The following is a 22,355-nucleotide window of genomic DNA, read 5'->3' as shown; positions in this document are numbered from 1 at the left end:
TTCACCAAAGTAGCAGTACATAAAATTAATACCCATAAATCAATTGCATTCCTATACATTGTGATGAACTAACTGAAAGGAAATTAGGAAAACTACCCTATTCTCAGTATCCTCAAAAAAATAAATAAATAAAATATTTGGGAATCAATCTAACAAAAGAGGTGAAAGACCTCTACAATGAAAACTGCAGAACACTAAAGAAAGAAACTGAAGAAGTCCTTAAAAGATGGAAAGATCTCCCATGCTCTTGTATAGGCAGAATTAATATTATCAAAATGATCATACTACCAAAAGCACCACACTGATTGTCTTTATTTCAACCAATATAGATTTAATGCAATTCCTATTAAAATCCCAAAGACATTCTTCATAGAAATAGAGAAAGCAGTCATGAAATTGGTTTGGAAAAATAATAGACCCAGAATAAACTGAGCAATCCTCAGTGAGAAAAAATGAAGCAGGAGGCATCACAATACCAGAACTTCAATTATACTACAGAGCTACAGTTAAAAAAAAAAAAAAAAAAAACAGACATGTAGACCAATGGTGCAAAATAGAAGACACAGAGACAAACCCACATAAATACAGTTCTCATACTAGATAAAGGTGCCATAAACATACATTGGGAAAAAGATAGCCTCTTCAACAAATGGTGCTGGGAAACTGAAAATCCATATATAGTATAATGAAATCTCACTCTACACAAAATTCACCTCAAAGAGGATCAAGGTCCTAGGCATTAGACCAGAGACCCTGTGCCTACTAGAAGAAAAAGTAGGTCCAAATCTCCATCATGTCAGCTTAGGAACTGAATTCCTGAACACGACTCCTAAAGCACAAGAAGTAAAATCAAGAATCAATAAATGGGATGTTATCAAACTAAAAAGTGTCTTCAGAGCAAAGTAAGCAAAATTTAAAAATTAAGAAAAGGAAAGTATGTGAAGAGAGATCCTACAGAATGGGAGAAAATCTTTGCCACCTGCACCTCAGATAGAGCATTAATCTCCAGGATATATAAAGAATTCAAAACTTTTAACACCAAAAAACCAAATAACCCAATCAATAAACGGACAAAAGAACCAAGCAGATACTTCATAAAAGAAATACAGTCAACAAATACATGAAAAAATGTTCCATAGCTCTAGCAATTAGAGGAATGCAAATTAAAACTACACCAAGATTTCATCTCACTCCAGCCAGAATGGCAATTATCAAGAATACAAGCAACAATAAATGTTGGCGAGGATGTGGGGAAAAGGTACACTCATACATTGCTGGTGGGCCTGCAAATTGTTGCAACCACTCTGGAAAGCAGTGTGGAGATTCCTCAAAAAACTTGGAATGGACCCACCACTCCTCAGCATATACCCACAGGACTTAAAATCAGCATACTACAGTGATGCAGCCATATCAATGTTTATAACAGAGCTTAATTCACAATAGCTAAGCTATGGAAACAACCCAGGTGTTTCAGATGAATGGATAAAGAGAATGTGGTATATATACACAATGTAATATTACTCAGCCATAATGAAGAATGAAATTATGGCATTTGCAGGTAAATGGGTAGAGCTGGAGAATATCATGCTAAGTGAAATAAGCCAATCCCAAAGAACCAAAGGTGAAATGTTTTCTCTGATATGTGGATGCTAACTCACAATAAGTGGGGGCAGGTAGGGAAAAACAGAAGTTCATTGGATTAAACCAAAAGGGATGAAGGAAAGGAAGCAGGGGTGGGAATGGAAAAGACAGCCGAATGAATCAGACCTCACTTTTCCTATGTTCATGTGAGTACACGACCAGTGTAATGCCACACCGTGTGCAAACACAAGAATGGGAAGTTGTATTCCATCTATAAGATGTCAAAATACACTCTCCTATCATGTGTAACTAAAAAGAACAAATTAAAAAATTTTAAAGATGAAAGAAAGCAAATTTTCCATCACTCCAGGGACAGCAATGCGGCCTCACGCTCCTCGAGGCCTGAGCCATGATGCTACACACATGTGGGAAGTTACGGCCTTTGTCACCACAGTGGGATTAATCCTGCCATCCCTTATCAAGCCCTTCCATGTGCCATGCTGGCACTTTACATCTACTCCCTAGGGTAAGCCTCACGCCAACCATGAGGCAGTGACTGACTGTAACTCAGACTTTACTGATGAAACTGATTCAGAGGGCCTGTCCCCTCCAACTCACATGGCGGCAGATGGACAGCAGAACCAGGAATCAAGGCAGCAGAGTTCTGCACCTGCTCCGCCTTCTCCAGCCTCTGGGTGCATTTGATTTGCCTGGAAATCTTACACAGGTGAAGGCTTCGGATCAGCAGGTGAAACCCAAGATCCTGAATCTCTAGCGAGTTCCCAAAGTTCTGCTGCGCTGGACCACATGCTGAGGCTCTGAACAAAACCCTTTTGATCTCATCCCCCATCAGCAAGAGAGTTTGAATACGCGCCCCAAAATACAGGTGTTGCTTTATTCACGCCACATGTGTGCATAGCACTAAGATAATACACTAGGCAGTGGCTGCAGTCCTCAGTTGTTAATGTGATCTTAAAACAAAAACAGAACTTTAAAAAGAAGACAGAAAACACTGCGCATGTGTGGAAGTTGTAGTATTTGCTTCCTAGTGGATTGTCTCCTTCGCACAGCCCTGTACTCTGCAGCCTGCTCTTACTCAATGAGAAGGTCGCTGTACTCCACCCTGGTTCTGAAGCTCAGCCCTGCATCAGACCAGGTGGATGAGATTAGTCACTGACGTCACTAGGCTCTTTCAGTATCAGCAACTCATATTCTTACAATTGTATGCAAGAGGACCACATTTAGTCTCAGAGCATCCAAACTTATGGGAATGTCACCATGTCAGAGGCCTGACCTCCGGAATGGAGAATGATTCTACAGGTCTCACAAAAATAAGACTTCTTATGTAACGGTCATGCCCCCCCCCCCACTGTGCAGGTCTAAATAACACCTAAGTGGAGGTCAACCCATGACTAAATAAGTGCCATTGAGACCAGCTGTTGACAGCACTGTGGAAACATCTGTGTCAGTTCTCTGAGGAACCTATTGCTGGATCCCGTGGTTGATTTTCTTTTTTTGGTTCAGGGTAGAAACCCAGAGGTGCTTAACCTCTGAGCCACATCCCCAGTCCTTTTCATATTTTATTTTGAGACAGAGTCTAAGTTGCTTGGGGCCTTCCTAATTGCTGAGGCTGGCTTGGAACTTGCCATCCTCCTGCCTCAGCCTCCTGAGCCACTGGGATTACAGGCTCACACCATGCTGGATCCTGTGTTTAATGGAGAATCCTAGCAGTGCTGTCTCCAGGCCACTTACAATGCCAAGGGCCCTCCAGTTCTCACCATGTTGTCATTTCACCCAACATTCTCAACATCTAGTTCTCTAAAGCCTAAGCCCTGGCTAACGTATCACAAAGGTCCTGACAATGCTCAACAATGCAAGGAGCAAGTTGAGAGACTCCATCGACAGCTACGATATTACTTACAACAACAGAAGCTGCTGGTCAGAGAGGCTGATGTGACACCAGCAGCTTTGAATCTGGTTGTTCTTTCAAACTGCTGGATGGCTATTTGGAATGAGGCATTTTAATTCAGGACCTAGAGTCAGCTTCATTCATTGACTGCTCACACACCACACCATCCTGCAAGTCTGCCTGCCACCAAGCTGAGCCCACAGACCTCCATCGCAGCTCTTTGTTAGTCCCTCAGTTGAATTGCTCCAAGTCAATGACAGTCACTTTAGGTAACACTTTCCTGAGGTCCTGAGCACCAGCAGTGCCCTGTGCAAGCCACAGGACCACCATGATACCTGCTGGTTAGTCAAATGGTGCTCTTACCTTATCCGAGTTCAATCAAGCATAAGCATGGGAGGCCAAGAGCTAGTAATGGTCACCACCATAGCCTTCATAGGTGCTAAGACAATGCTTTGTACACAGAAGACATCAGAAAACATCTAAGGTATGTGATTTAAATAATCGATTATATGATAATTAAAAATGGACTGCATTTCCCTTGCCAACACCTGACTATGCAGATGTGGGAGGGAATTCACCTCCCTCTGTAAGCTGGATTCTTTCAGCCCGCACTAGGAATGCACCTGGACATCTCTCAACTCCATTCCAGCCTTGGCACTTAATGCCCTCCCCCTGGACATCCTTTTTGAGAAAACACAAATTCGGTTCTTCACATGAGTTAACTCACATGTTGGGACCTTGCTTGGCTCTGCCCGAGTTCCTTCTAGCTCCAGGCCAGCCTCATCCACACACCAGCAGCTCCGAAGGTCAAAGTGTGCCAAAGGTGTGCTAAAGTCTGAGTAGGGCCCTGGGTATCGGCCAAGCTGGCCATTTAGGATCTGCCAAAAGAGGTAGGGATCCAGGAGGGTGTTCTCGCCGGGCCAAGTCGAATTCCCTTCCAACAATGCCAGGGGCACATCCTGGAGGGAAGAATACTGAGCCAACACCGGAAAGATGCCTTGTTGGCCAGTCTCATACAAGTTTTGAATGAAAAGACGGAAGTTTCCGGAAGCTGCTTCTCTATAGCTCATAACCTTCATTAGTAGTGCAGCCGGGGTCAGCACTTGGCCATCCTTGTTCTGGGCCTTCCATCGCTCGTACCACTCAAAGGCCTGCTCAGGGGGCCCATCACACTGCACTGGTCTCCACTGTCCCCCGACACTGCACTGTGGGATGTAGATGCTGGAGAGGGTGAGTGGCGAGCTGGAGTTGGCCAGCAGCGCCTGCATGGTCCCAAGGAAAGCTTGCTCGGCCTGCAACTGACAGGGGGTGGGACCTGGGGAGAAACAAGGAGCAGGTGCTTCAGATTAGCAAGTTTAATAAGCCAGAAAAACCAAGATGAGACCTAACTGTCCGAACCCCATTAACACTTAGATGAGGGTCGACTCATGACTAAATAGGCACTGTTGAGACCAGCTGTTGAAAGTACCGTGAAACATGTGTCATTTCTTTGAAGTCACTTCATTCCTTAGAATGCTTAATATTAGCCATGCTTTCCTGGATAATTGCTAATTTAAGCACCTAATTGCCATTAATTCAGGTCTGCCCTTTCACCATCAGCAAATTCATGTTTCTGCAATGCATGGGGTTTTGGGGCCCAAAGAAGGACTGAACAGACTTACATTGCTTGGGTTCGCCAATTATATTCCGAGTCCCAGGAATAGCCTGACCCTCGGCATCCACGCAGTAGCACTCAGAATTGAAGCACTGGACGGGCAGGAAATGTCCCTCACTAGTACAAGAAGGGACAAACAAGCTGGACCCAGCAGGCTGGCTGCCCATGAGGCTTTGACCGCGAGCCCGTTGCTTCTCACACTCTGTGGGGCACCTGGGTCGTCCACCTCTGACTCTGGAGCCAGGAAGTTCTTTGCCCCGGGCATCCGCACACCAGCACTCTCCAGCAAAGCACTGGACATCTGCGTAGCTTCCTTCAGTTGTGCATGAGGGGACAAAAAGCCTGCCAGGGGTCTGCTCACAGGCCTGGGAGCTGAGCGCCATTTCCATCACATCACCGAGGTCCCTGGCCACATCTTCTGGTACAGAAATAGCATGCTGCAGGAAGACAATGAATTCTGGAAGCTCCAGGAGAGAAGCAAGGAATTTTAAGGCCTTTTGGTTCTCTTGCAAGTTAACTTTAAAGCCAAAGCTGCCCACAATTGACTTATTCATAGCAGAGTCCTTAGAAGCACTGAGGGTTTCTGTGGCAGAATTTGAATCCAATCCCACAGAGAGTGTCTTGGCTAGGTCTATCGGTCCCCCTCCATTCTGGAAGCCTGAGAGACCAAGTTGCTGGAAAAATTGACTGAAGTTAAATGTGCCCCTTATGCCAAGGGCTCCAGACAAGTTAAACTGGCCAACATTTACCAAAAATTTTCCTCCAAAAAGGTTTTGCTGGAGTCGCTTTGGGTTTGTGGTAAACTGAAGGGCAAGACGAGCCAGCTCTCGGGAGGGAAAAATAGCCCTGACGGCTTCTTTGAGTAGACTCTCTGGTGCAGAGAACTGTGGCTCCTGCCCCTGCACCATTGGGCGGAGAAGCCCCGAGTCAACCAAGAGCTCCTTGATCAAGGGTGGGCAGGATGTGGCTGACCTGGTTCCTCTCTGAGGGACCCGCCTTTCCCCAGGACCGGAGAACAAGTCATGCTGGCTGAGGTAGCCTGAGGTCCCAAAGTAGAGCCTGGTCAAGGCCTGCCGCCTTTCTGAGGCACAAGACTGGTCTTCAGCTGCAGGAGACAAAGAAGGCAGAGACGTGGTCTCAGCATCACAGGCGACCCTGAGACAGCCCTCGGGCTTTTCTGGCAGCCAGGTGCCAAGAATTCCATCCAGAACACCTACATTTGGGACCGCTTTCTTCCTGTTCCTTTTTTCTTTCACTCTGAGCCATCTATCTGTGTGTGGCCACTTTGGGGAGTGACTTCCAGGCCGCACGGTCACTCTCCTGCCTTTCCTTAGGGGCCCATTCTTTTCTAAAGTGAGTCTCATAGATGTTGAGCCAGTTCCTGAGACTCTGACCACATCTGCTGACTATACTGGGTTGAACGGCTGCCCCCGAAAAAGTACTCATATCTACCTAGAGCCTCTGAATGGGACCTTATTTAGAAATAGGGTCTTAGCAGATGTCATTAAATAGGAATATTTCCCGATATTGTAATACACAATATTAAAAATATAGGAAACGTGTTATTTACCGTACTATACTGTACTATACCCATAACCCCACCCAACAGACACACTGGACACTTGCATCCACAGCAATAGCACTGAGGCACAGTGAGAAAAGGTAAAAACATGTGGCCCATTGTGACTTCTCTGTTCACCTGAGAGAGTTACTGTCTTTCATTTGAATAGTCAGTCCTTCACCTCCACCCGAAAGTGGAAGGCTTAACGTTCTCTAGGTTTTCAACACCTGGAATCCCAGGAGTTTGGGAGGCGCTAAGCACCTAAGTGAGACCCTGTCTCTAAATAAAGTACAAAAATTAGGGCTGGGAATGTGGCTCAGTTGTCAAGTGCCCCTAAGTTCAATCCCCAGTAGCCACCACTCCCCTTGCCAAAAAATAAAAAGAACTGAAAGATGATTTTTAAGTGCCTCCACGATAGAACCTCAAAATCCTCTTTCCTAATGTCCTCACACTTCGCAGATAGAATACAACCAAACAGAATATTCAAAGTGTAAGTTGGAGAAATTTAAGGACAAAGGGGCTAAGGACAAGATAGAGTTCCCAAGGACATGTCCCCAAGGACGTACTCCCTTCAACTAGGCCCCACTTCCTACAGTTTCCAATAACAACTACTTAATGAAATTTAATACATGTCCATATTGAAGTTACACAAAGACATGCATCCCTGTCTCCCTGTTTTAAGTCTTCCTGAGCCATCCAGCTGGCCCAAGGCGAAAGCCATGAGAACTCCTAGACTCCTCCCTGACCCCCATTAGCAATGTCCTCGAGATGTCACTGGCAAGATGGAACAGGCTCTTACTGGAATGACTAGTGATAGTTCCCACTGTGTTAGTCAGCTTTCCATTATTGTGACAAAATTCCTGAAAAAAAAAAAACAGCTTAAAAGAGGAAAGATTTATTTTGACTCATGGTTTCAGTTCATGGTCAGATGGTTCCATTGTTTCTGAGACTAAGGTAAGGCAGAACCTATGGGTCGAAGAGCATGGCAGAGCAAAGCTGCTGACTTCATGACATTAGGGAAGCAGAGAGAGAGGGACAAAGGGGCTAAGGACAAGATAGAGTCCCCAAGGACATGTCCCCAAGGACACACTCCCTTCAACTAGGCCCCACTTCCTGCAGTTTCCAATAGTCTACTCAGTTATTAATCCATCAATGAATTCATCCAATGGTGAGGTCAGAGTCTTCATGATCCAACCCCTTCCCAAATGCCCCATCTTTGAACATTGTTGCATTGGGAACCAAGCCTTCAGTGTGTAAACTTTTGGGGGACATTTTATGTTCAAACCATAATACTTCTTCTACTTTAATACTTGGTCTCTATACTGAGTTGAGCAGTGTCCCTCAAATTCTTTCCAGAGCTAAAGAATTCAGTCCTATTTAGCAAAAGGGTCATTATATATTTAATTGGTTAAGTAAGATCAAGTCATACTGAATAAGGGGTCTCCTAGTACAATGTGACTGTTTATGTTCTTGTTTGAAGAAAACAGACACACATGGGGAAGACAGCAAATGACAATGGAGACAAAGACTAGAATTATGTCACCACAGCCAGAGAATGCCAAGGATCGCTGGCCACCACCATGAGCTTGGGAAAGGCAGGGGAGCCCCTCCTCTAGAGCCCCTGGAGAGAGTGTGGCCCTACTGACACCATAATTTTGGACTTCCAGCCCCCAGAACTGTGAGATCATGAACTGTGGTTGTTCTAAGCTGCCCAGTGGTGACGACTTCTTAATACAACCGTCATCTCTCTGCAGGACACCACAATGGCCTTCCAGTTGGTTCCTGGCCTCCAGTCCAATGCTCCTTTCAGTCTCTCTTCTGACCTTTCTGGGTGATTCTGGCTTACACACAAAGCCCATTATGGCATCTCCAGCTTGAAGCCTCAGTCTCCCCCGACTTCCAGCATGAAGGCCCCAAGCCCTGGCTATGTAAGACCCTGCCATCTTGTTCCTGGGCTCCCCCAAGTCTTAGAGTGCACAGCAAAGCTCCCAGTCACACTCCAAGTTTTTTCTCTCCCCTCCTCGCCCACCAAGTGTCCCGCAGCAGAGCAATGCCCGTGGTCCATGCCTCTTATTCCTTCTCTTGCGCTCTCTGTGGAGAGCCTGTCCCCACTTTCCTCCTTCAGGAAGCATCTTCCTCTGATCCAGTGGCACCCCTTCCAGAACACTCCCCAGGCCCCACCTCCTCACACACACTGCAAGACAGAACTGACAAACTTGCCCCTTTATGCTTCTTCAGCTCCCTAGACAAACTTCTCCCATGGCACCTGTGAACTCGACTTTCTTTTCTTCACCTCTGAGCCCCTGGATATTCCCTAAGCTCCCTGAGGAAGCAACCAGGTCTGGCACAAGATGATACACAAGTTGGAAGTTTGTGGCAATGAACCACATTTCAGGCACATCGAGCTGGAGGGGCCTGAGGGGCACACTCAGTGGACAGTTAATTAATGGGCTGGAATACAGGATAGTCCCCAGAAACAGTGAAAGTAATCCAGGACAGCAGAGGAGGATAGCCTGCCCTTGAGAAGAAACCCACCGCAAGATGGCAGCTCCCCTTGCTGCCGGGTTCCAGGGATCTCCTTCCCCTGGGCATCCACACACCAACATGGCCCTTCTGTCTGGCACTGCACGGCCCCGTAGTTTCCATTGCGGCTGCAGCTTGGAATATAGGGGTGGCCAAAGCTGGTCGCTGCAAATTGCTCCACTTCACACTTTGTGGGGCCTAGAAGATATCCACGCGGTAAAGGAGAGAGTGTTTGAGGTGTTCACAGCAGGCTTTGCTATCTGGTATTGTACATTTTTAAATCCCTGCACTTCCTCAAATGGAGTCTGCAGCTAGGCAGACTGCAGCAGTCCTAAAATCCAGGCCATTCCCTCTAGCAGAATTCTACACACATATGTTGGCAGCTCTCTACTTACACCGGAATCTGCCGGAGATGACTGACTGAATGGCCAGGAACCGTCTCTGCAGTATCCGGTACAGGGTGGTTTCAGCGAAGGTGGAAGGCAGGTCCAGGCCAGCAAAGATGGTGTCATAAATTTCATCCAGTAACAACTCCAAACCTAAGCAAAAGACAGCCAGCCTTTCAGGGATGACTCCTTGAGAAAGAAAGTCCTGACCACTCTGGACAGATATCAGAGGGACAGAGTTTTTCCCAACATCGTTATGTACTGGGTCTAAACAATACTTCGGTGGTTTCCAGAATCAGGGCTGCCTCTCTAATTGGGCAGGCTGCTCACGGCTGCCTAGTAATGAGAGGTGGAAATCCAGTGTGTCCACTCACCAAGCAGAGCTGCCTCTCCCCTTTCAGCATAAATGGGGGTGCCCTGTGGGCTAGCAGCAGAGGCATTCAGGGTATCACTAGTGGAAGTTTGCAAAGGCCACTTCCCCATCCATACCCACGGCAGCCGGGCAGGGGAGCAGGCACAGTGCTGCTTCTGCTTTACTTGTAATGATGCTTAAGCTCTCCAGCGTGGTAATGGCACTCTCCCCCTCCAGGTGGCCCGAGGTGTGCTCACTCACCTGTCTCCGCCAGTTCCCGCCCTTGGCTGTCAGCACAGTAACAGTACCCAGACACCTCAGGGAACCTGCTCCGGAAGGAACTGAAGGTCACGAATGCATCTGGAAACCTGAGAGAGAATGAGACTTATGGTCACCACTTCATACGAAGGGCGACAACTCTAGCTCTTCTCATCAGAAGAGAGGTGGCTACCTCCTCACCCAGGGAGAAGGAACGCATGCTTTGGGCTCCCCTGCCCTTCACCCCATGCATCTTGCAGAAAGTGGGTTCCTTTCCTAACCTGATCTTGCCCATCAGAGCAAGGCTGGACCTGGTAAAGGAAAGCTGGAATGAGTTAACCTCTACTCATTAGCTGTTTTCCTCACTTGTAGCCTTTGGCCAATTTATATCCATGCAGGTGTCTCTCAGAGCCAGGTGAAACCAGGTGGTGAATGCTGCATTAACTGGCTCCCTTGCCAGCATATAACTCTAGAGACAAAAAGTCAAGTTTGCATTGCAAACATGTCGTACACTAAAGATGATCTAATTTTGTGAGATCAAATGATTTCAAGGATCTTTACAACTTTTCAAGACTTTGAAAAGATTCTACAATAGGAGGTCTTTAAGAAGGAAATTTTCATTCCATAGTTAAAGAAAAACACAAAATCAATATGATGTCACAAACAAGGGCACCACCTCTTAAGTTGAGGGAAAGTCAGCCTTAGTCATGTGTACCCTGGCAATTGGTAGAGACTGGTTAGGCCCCCATCCTAAAATTAGGAGGAAGCTAAGATATGGTAAGCTAGATTGAGAAATTCTTCCCAGATGCAATGTTATCAACCAGAGAGGAATTTTTCATCTTTACACAACATCAAGACTCTTTTTTTTTTTCCAATCCCCATATAACTAGCACCTGGAGCCTCATCATGGTTTCTACCTAGGTCTGGGGTTAATCCCCAAGTAGTAAGTTCATGGCAGCCATAGCTCTTGGCACTAACAGACCCGTGCTATGTAATCCCTTGCAGCAAAATCCTGAAAATAACTTTAGTATTCAGTGATGGGAAAATTAAGAAGCATAGTCAATCTCCTAATGGAATAAAATCCTGGAGCTGAGGAAGCTACTTATGAACACTAGCTAATGGTGAACATGACATTATGTAGAAAGACTGCAGTGTGTCTAAAATGGCATGCGCCCATGGCAGCTACCACTATGGAAACCAGCACTGCCGGACAACACACGGTGGGAGCCACCCAGATCTGAACATGGGAGTGTGACAAGGATTAACTAATTTGAATGGAAGTGAATTTTCAAAACAAAAGCTATGTAAACACTTCAAAATTATGGCTTTTTTCCATGTTGTTTTATCTGTCACTGTGTGTCTGTGGGTTATCTAAAAAGGAATCTTACCGTAAGTGTGTTGCAAACATACTTTGCCCAGTTGCCGCTGATAGGGGGCACATATGTATTTTGGAAACTGGGAAAATTCAGTTCTAAAAATACTAAAAATAGTATAAGACTTATTGCTATTTATTGAGTACTACTTTGCAAAAGATGTCTAATATATATTGATTCCTTTAATCCATTTAATGCTCATAAAAGGAAGGTGGTATTATTTTCATCTTCATTCTAGAGACTGAGATAGTGAGGTGTGTGTGCCGCCATCTTGGTCTAGAAGTGAGAACTGGTGTGCTCGCCCTCCTCTTAGCCACCACATGATATCTGCCTCTGCCAGTGGTGTCCCTCATCGTGTGTTTGGCTGTACCTGGCTTTTCCCCCTTATCCTGCAAGGCATGTGGCTACATTCTGACAGTCTCCTCTGAATTCCCAACACCTCTGGCATTATCTGGCATCTAATAGGTATTGAAGATATGTGTGTTGGATATGCACATTGACCAGTCACCTGGAGGCTTCATTCTAGCACAAGGTGCAGGGACTTCAAGTCATTCTCAGTTCATGCTCTGCTGATGCAACAAGAGGCCCACTTTAGCCTCTTGCCCAGGAAAGGCATGACCTCCAGGGTCTTTATGTTATTTCACTCAACCATGTTATGGTCAAAACCCTCATTCTCAGCAGGAATGGTCTTAGAAAGGGCCTAATACCTGGACCTATCTGTGCTCTTGGCATGGACCCCACTTCCTGCTATCTCCCCTTCCTGCATACTGGAGGTTGCCCTGGCTTCAGCTGGGGGAAGGATGATCTTGTCCTCCCAGGAAGATTGCTCTAAAGCTACCTGTTGTGCCTAGAGTCACTAGGGCTGTCCTTTCTTCACTTCTGGGGCAGATGCTCTGTGCTGCCATTTTTAACCCCTTCTTGCCAATTCTATACATAGTGAGAAGAGCTAAAGGCCTGAAGCTGGACATGTCAGAATTCCTGTCCTGGTCTAGCCACACGTGATGACTGCTGTTTATCACTCCTCAAAAATGATAAGAATTGAACAATCAGGTACTAATGCCAAGCCCTTGCCATTTTTATCTCGGTTAATTCTTGCAACAGTCCTTTTACAAATTCTCCATTTCACAAATGAGAAATCAGGAATTCAGAGTGGTGATGTGGTCAAGTCAAGCTCACCTAGCTGGGCCAGGTACCCTGAGTTCACGTTCAGTGCTCTTTCAATACAGAGGGTGGCCAGATGGTAAGCCTGCTGCTTAAACGGAACATGGTCCTTTGGAGGCCTACCCTGCAACCAGCAGTGAGTCCAAGCTCCACGTCATTCCAACCACTTGTGTTCCTACAATCCAATCTACTACAACCTGATTTTTGTGGATGATTTTTTAAATGATGCCACTCGCTATGAATTTTGGACTCCATCTCAGGCATAATAATTTGCCCTATTAATATTGTTTTGTCATTGCTTTTGCTATTGGTGACTGATTGTCACTAGGACACGAGGGTTTCTGCTGTGCTTTTGACTTCTCATTACATTTTATATCTCACATCAACCAAGGAAATTCAGACTTCTGAAACTGACCTGAAAGTCAGTCCTGGCTCCATCCATATACTGGGCTCAGCTGGGTTGGGCCAAGAATACTGCTAAAGGTGGTGAAATGAGTGGGATCCTAGCGCCAAGAAGGGCGACTCAACCAGGAGAGAAGGAAGAATAGGGAATATGTCTAGGAGGATTATTATCATGCCTCCAACTTCCAAGTGGAAGACAGACCACAGTGGGCAGAGGAGAAACAGAGGTGTTGGCAGTCAGAGAGAGACGAGTGTGGAAGGGAATTGCCGCTGGCAACCAAGCGACCGAGTCACTGAAATAGAGTGCGGAAATCCGGTGCCTGCTGCTTCTGTGAGCGCTGGCCTTAGGAAACCAGTGGTTTCACGGTTCACTGGTATCCCGACATTGTCCGGTCATACAGGCCCACATGGCATATGGCATGTTGCCCCCTTTGTGTGGATCCAAGGACCAATGTTTCCTCCATCCTCAATAGGATTAAAAAAATATGCTCCCTTGAGAAACTGACTTCTTTTTATCTGGTAGAAACTGTATAACAGACTTTTCATCTTTTCTCTGGATGTAGGGAGTTCAGAGACAAATACGAAGCTTCTCCCACTTGCTGTAACTTTACAGAATGATTGGTGTGAATCAATTATTTGCCAGTCTCTGCTCTGACTTATTCTTTTTTGGGAGGGAGGGGTACTGCAGACTGAACTCAGAGGTGCTTTTTCACTGAGCCACATCCCCAGTCCTTTTCACTTTTTGTTCTGAGACAGAGTCTTGCTAAGCCACATCCCCAGTCCTTTTCACTTTTTGTTCTGAGACAGAGTCTTGCTAAGTTGCTTAGGTCCTTGCTGAGATGCTGAGGCTGACCTTGAACTTGGAGTCCTCCTGCCTCAGCCTCCTGTGGTGCTGGAATTACAGGTACGTGACACCTAACCAGCACCTTGATTTATTCTGCTCTTCTATCCTTACTTTGTCCTCCCAATTTCCTCTGGTTTCTACTTTTGTCTTGTTCTGTGCATATGTGAAGAAAGAACAAAGATAAAATCAATGCAATGCTTCAAAGTAATGCACAATGAATCTGGTGGAAAAAGTTGCTTGCCTTTTGTTGATCATCTCAGGGTGATCATAGAAGAATCCTCAAAAAAGAAAAATCTAGAGGAGGGGCAGGTGATGGCATTGCTGAGTTTATGCTCAAACTGTGGGCGACCCAGACTTAATAAAGCTAGTCCCCACCAGACATCCAGGCAGGCCATCTGCAAAGTAGGAGTCATGCCTCTGGGCTCAGGCAGCAACAACCCTCCTCAGCCAGATGCTCGACTTCCTCCCTTGGGTGCTCCTCCAGAACCTAACTACCAGTTAGCAACACATTTGCTGCTAATGTGTATTTGTCCTGCACGACAGTGGGTGCTTCTTAAGAGACAGGCTGTGGCATAGCCCAGTGCCTGAGGCAGAACCAAGTACCACATAGGTCTCCTATGATGGTATCAGAGGATGCATCTGCCAAGATATCTCCATGTGGTCTCTTCCACATTCCAATTTTGGCACATATTAAGATGTACCTGCCCTGCCCACTTCCATTGGACAGTTAGGACGGCATAAGGTGCTGAGGCGTTTGAGGTGAGGCTTGTTCCTAAGAAGTTTGAGTCGCCTTAGTCATTAAGCTGCCCAATGCCACGTCTCCACTTAAATGAATGCCCTCAGTTCTAGTATTCCAAAGTCAAATTGTGGCTTTCCTTTCCAAACCCATTCTTGACCATCCACCTAGAAAACAGGCCAGCAGGTAATCCCCGACTCTTCCTCCACCCCATATTCTTGTCTCTTCAGTACTTTTTGCAGACTCCACCTGGTAAATATTTCCCGGATCCTGCTCATCTCCCAGTCACCCACTCTGTCATCTGCTCCAAAGTCGGCCACCCCCACTCCGGAGTCAGAGCCAACTCCCAGCACCACTCTGCTCTTCCCCATCCAGCCGTTCTGTTCAAACTCGGGATCGGGTGGTGATTATGCTATCCCCCACCCCCAACCTGGCTTAAAAGGTTTAATGCAATGTGAGGACCTGTGCTAAGAAAATTACCCTTTGTCTGTCTGAAATTCAGCTGTACCTGGCCATCCTGTATTTTATTTGGCAACCCAGGTGTTAAGCCTACTCTTCATCTGGCTTCCAGAGATCCTTCCACTTTGCCCAAAGAGTCACTGAGCCTGGGACTGGCCAGGTCTACATAAGTATCAGAAAATCCCTGATTCCTGTTGCGCTTGCAGTAACCAACCACCCCACCCTTCCCATGATCTTCCTAAACCAGAATTTGCTCCGAGACCAAAAAGGAAGGAGCCCATTTCGGGAGGGAACTTTTTTTGAATGTTAACAACAGATGCTTCATTCTCAATTTTTGCATTGAACTACACTGTCCTCTTGTGGAAATAGCTGTGAATTTTTCCATCACCTCAACGCAGTAACTACACACAGTTCCTTGGTGCTTCTTGCTATTCATTAAGCATTTATTGTGGTCCTGCTGTGTGAAAGACTCTGTGCTACATGCCAGGGGTTTGGGGGGAGACAGATACAACTCGCGTTTGCCCATAAAGGAGACAGACAGCTCTGGAACACACTAATTATGCTTTCTGAGTTCCTTAACTTCTTTTCAGATTCCTTGTTTGCATTCTGGAGACTGATTACAAAATTATTTCCGTGAGTGTTACAATAAATAAAAGGATGTAAAATTCCCTGGATGTAGTGAGCAATCATTTGAACTGAGGACCCACCGGTTTGCATCTTTGAGTGTTGAGTAAATCGGGCCATTTGAGGTTTCTACGTGCTCACAGGCAGGCCGTTCTCTGGTTGCCTGGGTGGGGGAAATCCAAGCTACCTGTGCTGAAACTGGGTGATATGTGAGAAGTCCCTACAGATGAATGATACTCTACAATTTTGTCAGCTCTCAATGGTTTTAAAAGTGAGGTCTCATCAGATCTTCACTGTGAACTAATGAGCAGGGATTACCCTCCATTTCAGAGATGGGAACACCAGGTCACCCTGCTACGCAGTGACAGAGACAGAAAGCAGGTCAAGAAGGCAAAAGCTACAGGGTCAGAGAGTGAGGCAAATGGATGGAGTTGGCAGAAGTATGGCAGAAAAGCTCAGAGGGACCCTGAAGCTGGTGGGTGAGCCTCCATCTCAGGAGACAGCTCGGGCCCAGCCTCCAGGTGCCACATGCAAGGGCAGGTAGCCTCCTGCCCTGGTTCTTTAGAACCATAAATGCAAAATTTTGTGCTTTAGGTTAAACATGAATTTGTTAATTCTCAGCTACACTTTTACCTACAAAAATGGAAAGTTCGTAGGATATAACCTACTAAAAATTCCCAATTTTTATCCTGTTATGCAGCTCACAAAAGCTCATCTATGGGACCAACACAGGTTGCTGGTCTGAGCTGCCTTTCCTGGCACAGCCTGTGAGAATTTCCTCTCTCAGGGAGGCCAGTCACATAGAGGACACAGCTCCTCTGCAGAACTCCTGTCAGTGTTTACAGATTAGTAAAAAGAAAACTTTTTACTCTACACACTTCCATTCCATCTGAAGTCTGCAGGGGCCATTTAAGATAAGTAGGTGTAAATCTTAAATAGCCAGACGTTACTTGGCTATTTGGGTCAAGATTTATAAAGCAACTATCTTTTTATATTTGTTATTTAAATCATTAAAGTTATTTACAAGTGCTCTGGCACATGCCTGTAATCCCAGTAACCTGGGAGGCAGAAGCAGGAGGATCACAAGTTCAAAGCCAGCCTCAGCAACTTAGCAAGACCTTGTCTCAAAATAAAAAATAAAAAGGACTGGGGATGTACCTCAGTGGTAAAGTGCCCCTGGGTTAAGTCTCCAGTAACAGAAAAAAAAAAAAAAAAAAAAAAAAAACTTAATAAAAACTAAAGGTATTCACAAGTGCATATATATGCATTCTTCACAAAATCCTATGAACACAGTCATACCCATGCTTTTCACATGCGTTCTTTGTCCTTTTCTGCTGGTCTCCCTTCTGCCCACTCCCCATTCCCCACAGCAGCCCTGACCCTCTCGGTGGCCCGTGCTCATTCACATCTCTATCCCTGCAGTCCTGCAGACACTAGCCTAATTACATAAGCACACCCAGAGGGTCGTTCTGCTTGTTTCCTTCTTACAGGTTAAATCATGCTGTTACTTAGCTTTGAGACTCATCATGTAATCCTGATAGCTGCGGAAGCCCCTCCAAGTGGACTGTCCAGCTCTAACGCGCTCACCCTTCTGAATGGCTGCAGAAATACGCATGGCGTGTACACATTTATTCACCACCCACTTCTCGACCATCGGTTTTTTCCCCATTTTCTACTATAATGAAAGTAGTGTAGCAGGCACTCAGTACGTGCCCCATGTTCTGGTGTTGTCATTTTCACAGGCTGGCTGGGCCAGAGAGCATATATATATTTAATTTTAATTGCAATTGCCAGCTTGCTTACAAATGCTATAGCGCTGCAGATGTCTATCAGCCGCCTTGGGGTAAGGCAGCTAGCTCTTCACTCTTCACCAGGCTGTTGTGTGACCCACGAAGCCCCGAGCGCCCCACGTGTGAGTGAGCCTCATCAAGCAGAGGTCTGCTGATGAGTGCACCCGGGCAGCTGCCCTTACCTGTTGTAGCTATGGACCAAATCGAAAATCATCATGTCCGTGGTGTTGACAAATTTGCACTGGACGGGCGTGAACTCTCCATCTGCAGAACACTGGGGTGGCGACTTGTCTCCCACCCCATGGAGAAGACGTCGGTTCCTTATCTCACAGCTCCTTGGACCTGAACATTTTCATGAAAATCGTTACATTCCTGTGGACGGGAGGTGCATGTGTTTCTGCAGTGGAGATGCATGTGCTTATCCTGCCCGTGTGACATGTAGGACCCAACAGTGACTAAGACCTACAACCAGAGACCCACAGCGTTGGCTGGAATCCCGCTCTGCTTCAGAGTATGAATCACCCCCATTTGAAATGCTGGAATAAACCCGCCTTCATAACGCTTTCCTCCTCTTAGGACCTGGCTCTCTGCGGGCCTGAAGGTTCTGGTTTGCAGCGAGGGAAGCTGAGCCCCACCCCTGGGTGCTGATACCCCTGGGACTTACATCGCGTTGGCCTCCCCAGCTGGCGGGTGCCGTACACCTCCATGCCCTCTGCGTCCACGCACCAGCACTGCCTCTGCTGCAGGTCACACTGCACAGGCGAGTAGTCCCCTGAATCGAGACACTGAGGGAGGTAGGAGGTGGCCGTGCTGTTGATATAGCCACTCAGTAAGATCTGCTGCTTGTGCAGCTGGCAGAAGGACAGACCTAGGATGACAAGTGGTGTCAGAGCAGTGCTGCAGTGCACAGGTCGGTCCAGGGCCCAGGCCAGGGGGACACCCGCTCCCTCCCCAAGAGACACAGCTGAGAGGGAGCTGAGCAAGTCAGGACCCTCAGGACCGCCTTCAGAGGACTCTCACGCCCTGTGGACTGAGTCAGAGCAGGGCAGAGCAACTAGAAGCACACCGATCAAGTGCATGCTCCCTGGCCCTGGCACTGCGTGGAGACTCAGGCCAGTTGTTGACAGCTTGTCTGAATGTAGATTTCTTCATGGCTTGCTGTGTGACCTTGGGAAGCTGCTCTACCACTCTGTGCCTTGCTTGCCATATCTACAGAGTTGAAAGGCCTTCTCCCAGGTGCATGAGGGAGAGCAACTAAGGCCAGCCATCTTCCCCCTGTTGAATACCTACTATGGGCCTGGGAAGCTGCTGTGTTAAATCCTCACATCACTAGGAGAGAGTCTATCCATGCTGCAGGTGAGGCTGGAGCTCAGAGAAGGCAGGCAGCTGGCCGAGGTCATGCTGCCTGACAGTGTGAGGAGCTGGCCCTGTCCTGGAGCCTGCTACACAGCCATGTGACCTCAGAGCCCAAGCAGCTACCCACTGCAGCACGTTTCTGGGACTCCACTTCCCTCGTTAAGGTGATTGGCTTCAAACACCTTTGTTGGAGGGCATCACAGCCCTAGCTGGGGATTGGGCTTCTTGGCTCCCTGCCATGGCAGCCGTCTTAAGCAGATGGAGACTGCTGCCTCCTCACCGCTGCTTCCCGGACGCCAGGCTCAGCGCCTGGCACGTGGAGGACCGTGGCTGAACAGATGACTTGAATGTGTCATTTGACTTCCACAGAGCTCCTCAGGAAACCTGCCTTGCCCGTGTGCAGGGGCGCTTCTTATTCAAACCAGCAGCCCGCAGCCCTGGGGGAGACTGCCCCCTGCCCGACCTGCGCCTATGCCTGCATGCCGGGAGTCCTGGCCAGGCCCCTGCGTCCCCGGGGCCCCGTCTGCACTCACAAGCCACGGGCCTCCCCTGCTGCCTGCTGCCTGGCACTTCCCTGCCGTCGGCATCCGCACACCAGCAGGTGCGGCCATCATTCCGGCACTGGACGGTCCTGTGGAAAGACGTGAGGTGTCACTGTGATAGGCTCCCCACACCGCAGGCTGGCTCCAACCTGCTGAGGCCAGGGGCCTGCTGGTGATGTGGAGAAGCTCCGGTGGGATCAGGCCAGGCCGTGGGGTTGTTCCCAGGGAAGCGAGGGCTAAGCTGAGGCTCGCAAGGTGGCCCTGGGTGGGAGAAGAAGGTGCTCCGGGAGAAGAGAAGCACAAAGCCCCGAGGACGGGACGGACCCGAAGCTGCAAGTGGCGGGAACAAGAAAGGCGGGACCGAGAACCTAAATAAGGCCGACGGGAGCGAGGCGCCCTCCTCCTCCTTCCTCGCCCCAGAGCTCGCAGGGGTTCGAGCTCTAGACTAGCAGCCTCTCGGCACCCTTGGGAGTGCACCAAGTGTGGCTAGGCCCGTGAGGAGGGCGCAAGACGAGTGTTGGAACACAGCCCTGAGGACGGCATGACTGCCGAGCGGGGGACATCGGTGCGTCACGTTCCAGGGACTCCGCAGGAAGAGCTGCCCAGCCACCCTGCACTACACGTCAACACCCCAGGGCCCAAGGCTGCCAGAGGGCAGCTGCAAACACCCTCTCCGGAGAGGAGTTCGCTCCGGACACGGCTGACCAGTGGCCCAGAGCAGCCCTGAGAACCAGACTGGGTGTGTCAGAGGCAACCCGGGCCCAGAGGGCCAGCCAGCCTCTGCTTCCCACCACCCAGACTCCTCTGCGAGGACACCAGGAACATGGGGACACTGAGGAACTCTCTCCCCTTTCTCTTTATTAGAAAGCCACACACACTTATTAGGGAAGCAATCGGAGTGAACGTGTTGGCAGGAGGAGAAGGGATGTCAGTCATGAGCGAGGGTCGGACGGAGGCTCTCCTGGTCAGATCGCCTGGAGAATGGAGAAGGGCCCCACCACATGAGGGGCGCCATGTCACATCCACACCAAGGAGTAGGAGGGCACAGCCGTGGGAGTGTGCTGGGGGTTGCAAGATGCTTTGGCACCGTCTCAGGCCCTGGGATCCCGGGAAGTCAGACTTACTGGAAGCCACCATCTTCCGAGCACTGGGGGACATGGTCAGCCTGCTTCAGAAAGGCTGCTTCCCTCTGCAGCTCACAGGGACGGAGCGGTTGGGCATCCACCTGGTATTCTAAGCAGAGGGCAGCACTGAGTGAGAGGAGGTACGGGCCAGGCTCCAGCAGCAGAGACGTAACCTGAAGCGTGGATGCTTTTAGCAGCATCGTCATTAATCAGTACAGTCTTGCTGCACTGTGACAGCTGCTCCCACTCTTCCCAGGGCCACATCAGCTCACCCTGGGAGTGACAGAACATCTCCATTCACCCTGTGGCACCAGGACTCAGCAGTGGAAGTAACCTGCCCAAGGTCAGCTGATGGGAAGGACAGGCTCCAGAATAACCCAACCCAGGCCCCATCTCTCCCAAGCTCTTGGTGGGTCAGGTCAGAAGGTGATCAAGAAGTTGTTCTTGAATTTGTCAAGCCACTCCCTGCAGAGGTGGCCCCTTCTGCACAAAGGGGAGTACAGAGGTGCTAACAGCGTCCACAAGCCCTCGCTGGCAGCCCCTGAGCCCCTTACTCAGGAATCACAGTGGCATCACCCGGAAGTGCTGTTGAAGTTCTCAAAATGAGGGAGCTGAGGCCTGGCAGTAGTCCAAAGTCAAAGCCACGTGGCTGACCCAAAAGTATGTGATGGGGTCTAGTCTGCTCCTCAGGGAGATTTAATTTATGTCACACATTTGACACACATTTGGCTGATGATTTGAAAAGTCATCAGCCCCCTGGTGACTTCTAAATACTTGAATGCATGACATAGACCATGGGGTAGCAAATGAGATAAAAAAAATAAATCATGTCAATGTCAAAAATTTGCCCCAAGAGTGGGATGAGGGGAGTTAGACTTGAATTAGGAAGATCTAGCTTCCCCTCTCCATTCTACCAATCACAGCTCTGTGACACTGGGCAATTCAGGTCACCTCTCTGAACCTGTGCCTCGTTTGTACACAGCCGGCCTCCGAGCGCTGGTGGGGGTTACATTAGGCGGCACCTGTTTAAAGGCCCTGGGCAGAGTCTAGCTGACTGACTCCGGGTCTGGAAGCTCCCTCCCCGCTCTGCTCCACGGCCCCAATCGCAGAACTCACCGAAGATGTTGGCGGACACGGAGCAGGCCGAGCCTAACAGGCTAGCGACCCACAGGACCAGGGCCATCCTCCTGGCCCTTCCTGGGATGAAGAGGAGAGCGCTGTCCACCCTGGTCCTCTGGCCAGGGTGCTTTATAGCGCCGTGGCTGGCAGTCCTTCCACTCAAGGGCTCTCAGTGGGGCAGCAGCTCACTCCGCTGGTCACGAGGAGTCCCCTCCACCTGCGTCTGCACCCTCTGAGGACCCTTGAGAGACCAGTGGGGCACGCGAACCTTGTCTAGCCAGCAATGTGGGCACAGGAGTGAAGCCAGCTTGCACAGGGTGGGGGTGGCTTCACAACCCTTTTTTCCGCGTCGCTCTTCGTTCCTTGGTGTCCTGGTGACAGAAACATGCCCCGGTTGGGGAAAGCCACCCCTCCCCCTTGGGACCCTCCCTCCCTCCTTCCCAGCTGCTCACAGGCCCTTCCTTTTTCTTTCCTTCCCTTCCTCTCTCCAACATCATTTTTAGAGCCCAAGGGTTGCAGGCACTATCCTAGCAACGACGTTATGGCAGAGACCAAAACAGGCGACATCCTGCTCTCCTGAATAGGGAGCATAAGAATTTGG

The 22,355-nt window shown here is 48.5% G+C and overlaps 1 protein-coding gene across 1 annotated transcript in view; it reads right to left on the bottom strand.

The window, feature by feature from the left end:
- The window catches only part of TG (thyroglobulin), a gene marked incomplete at its 5' end in the record, with an annotated part of 218,433 nt that extends 196,615 nt beyond the window's left edge, over positions 1–21,818 (bottom strand). The window contains 10 exons of the mRNA XM_079134473.1: positions 4,218–4,805; positions 5,152–6,249; positions 9,241–9,426; positions 9,624–9,767; positions 10,228–10,334; positions 17,796–17,955; positions 18,278–18,481; positions 19,503–19,600; positions 20,636–20,744; positions 21,752–21,818. Of these exons, the coding sequence (XP_078990599.1) occupies positions 4,218–4,805; positions 5,152–6,249; positions 9,241–9,426; positions 9,624–9,767; positions 10,228–10,334; positions 17,796–17,955; positions 18,278–18,481; positions 19,503–19,600; positions 20,636–20,744; positions 21,752–21,818 (2,761 nt within the window). The remainder of the gene's footprint in view (positions 1–4,217; positions 4,806–5,151; positions 6,250–9,240; positions 9,427–9,623; positions 9,768–10,227; positions 10,335–17,795; positions 17,956–18,277; positions 18,482–19,502; positions 19,601–20,635; positions 20,745–21,751) is intronic.
- Between the last annotated feature and the right edge of the window lie 537 nt (positions 21,819–22,355).

Source organism: Sciurus vulgaris, assembly GCF_902686455.1.
Source record: "Sciurus vulgaris genome assembly, chromosome: 1".
In the NCBI taxonomy this organism is placed as follows: Eukaryota; Metazoa; Chordata; class Mammalia; order Rodentia; family Sciuridae; genus Sciurus; species Sciurus vulgaris.
This window is presented reverse-complemented; position numbering and strand designations above follow the sequence as displayed.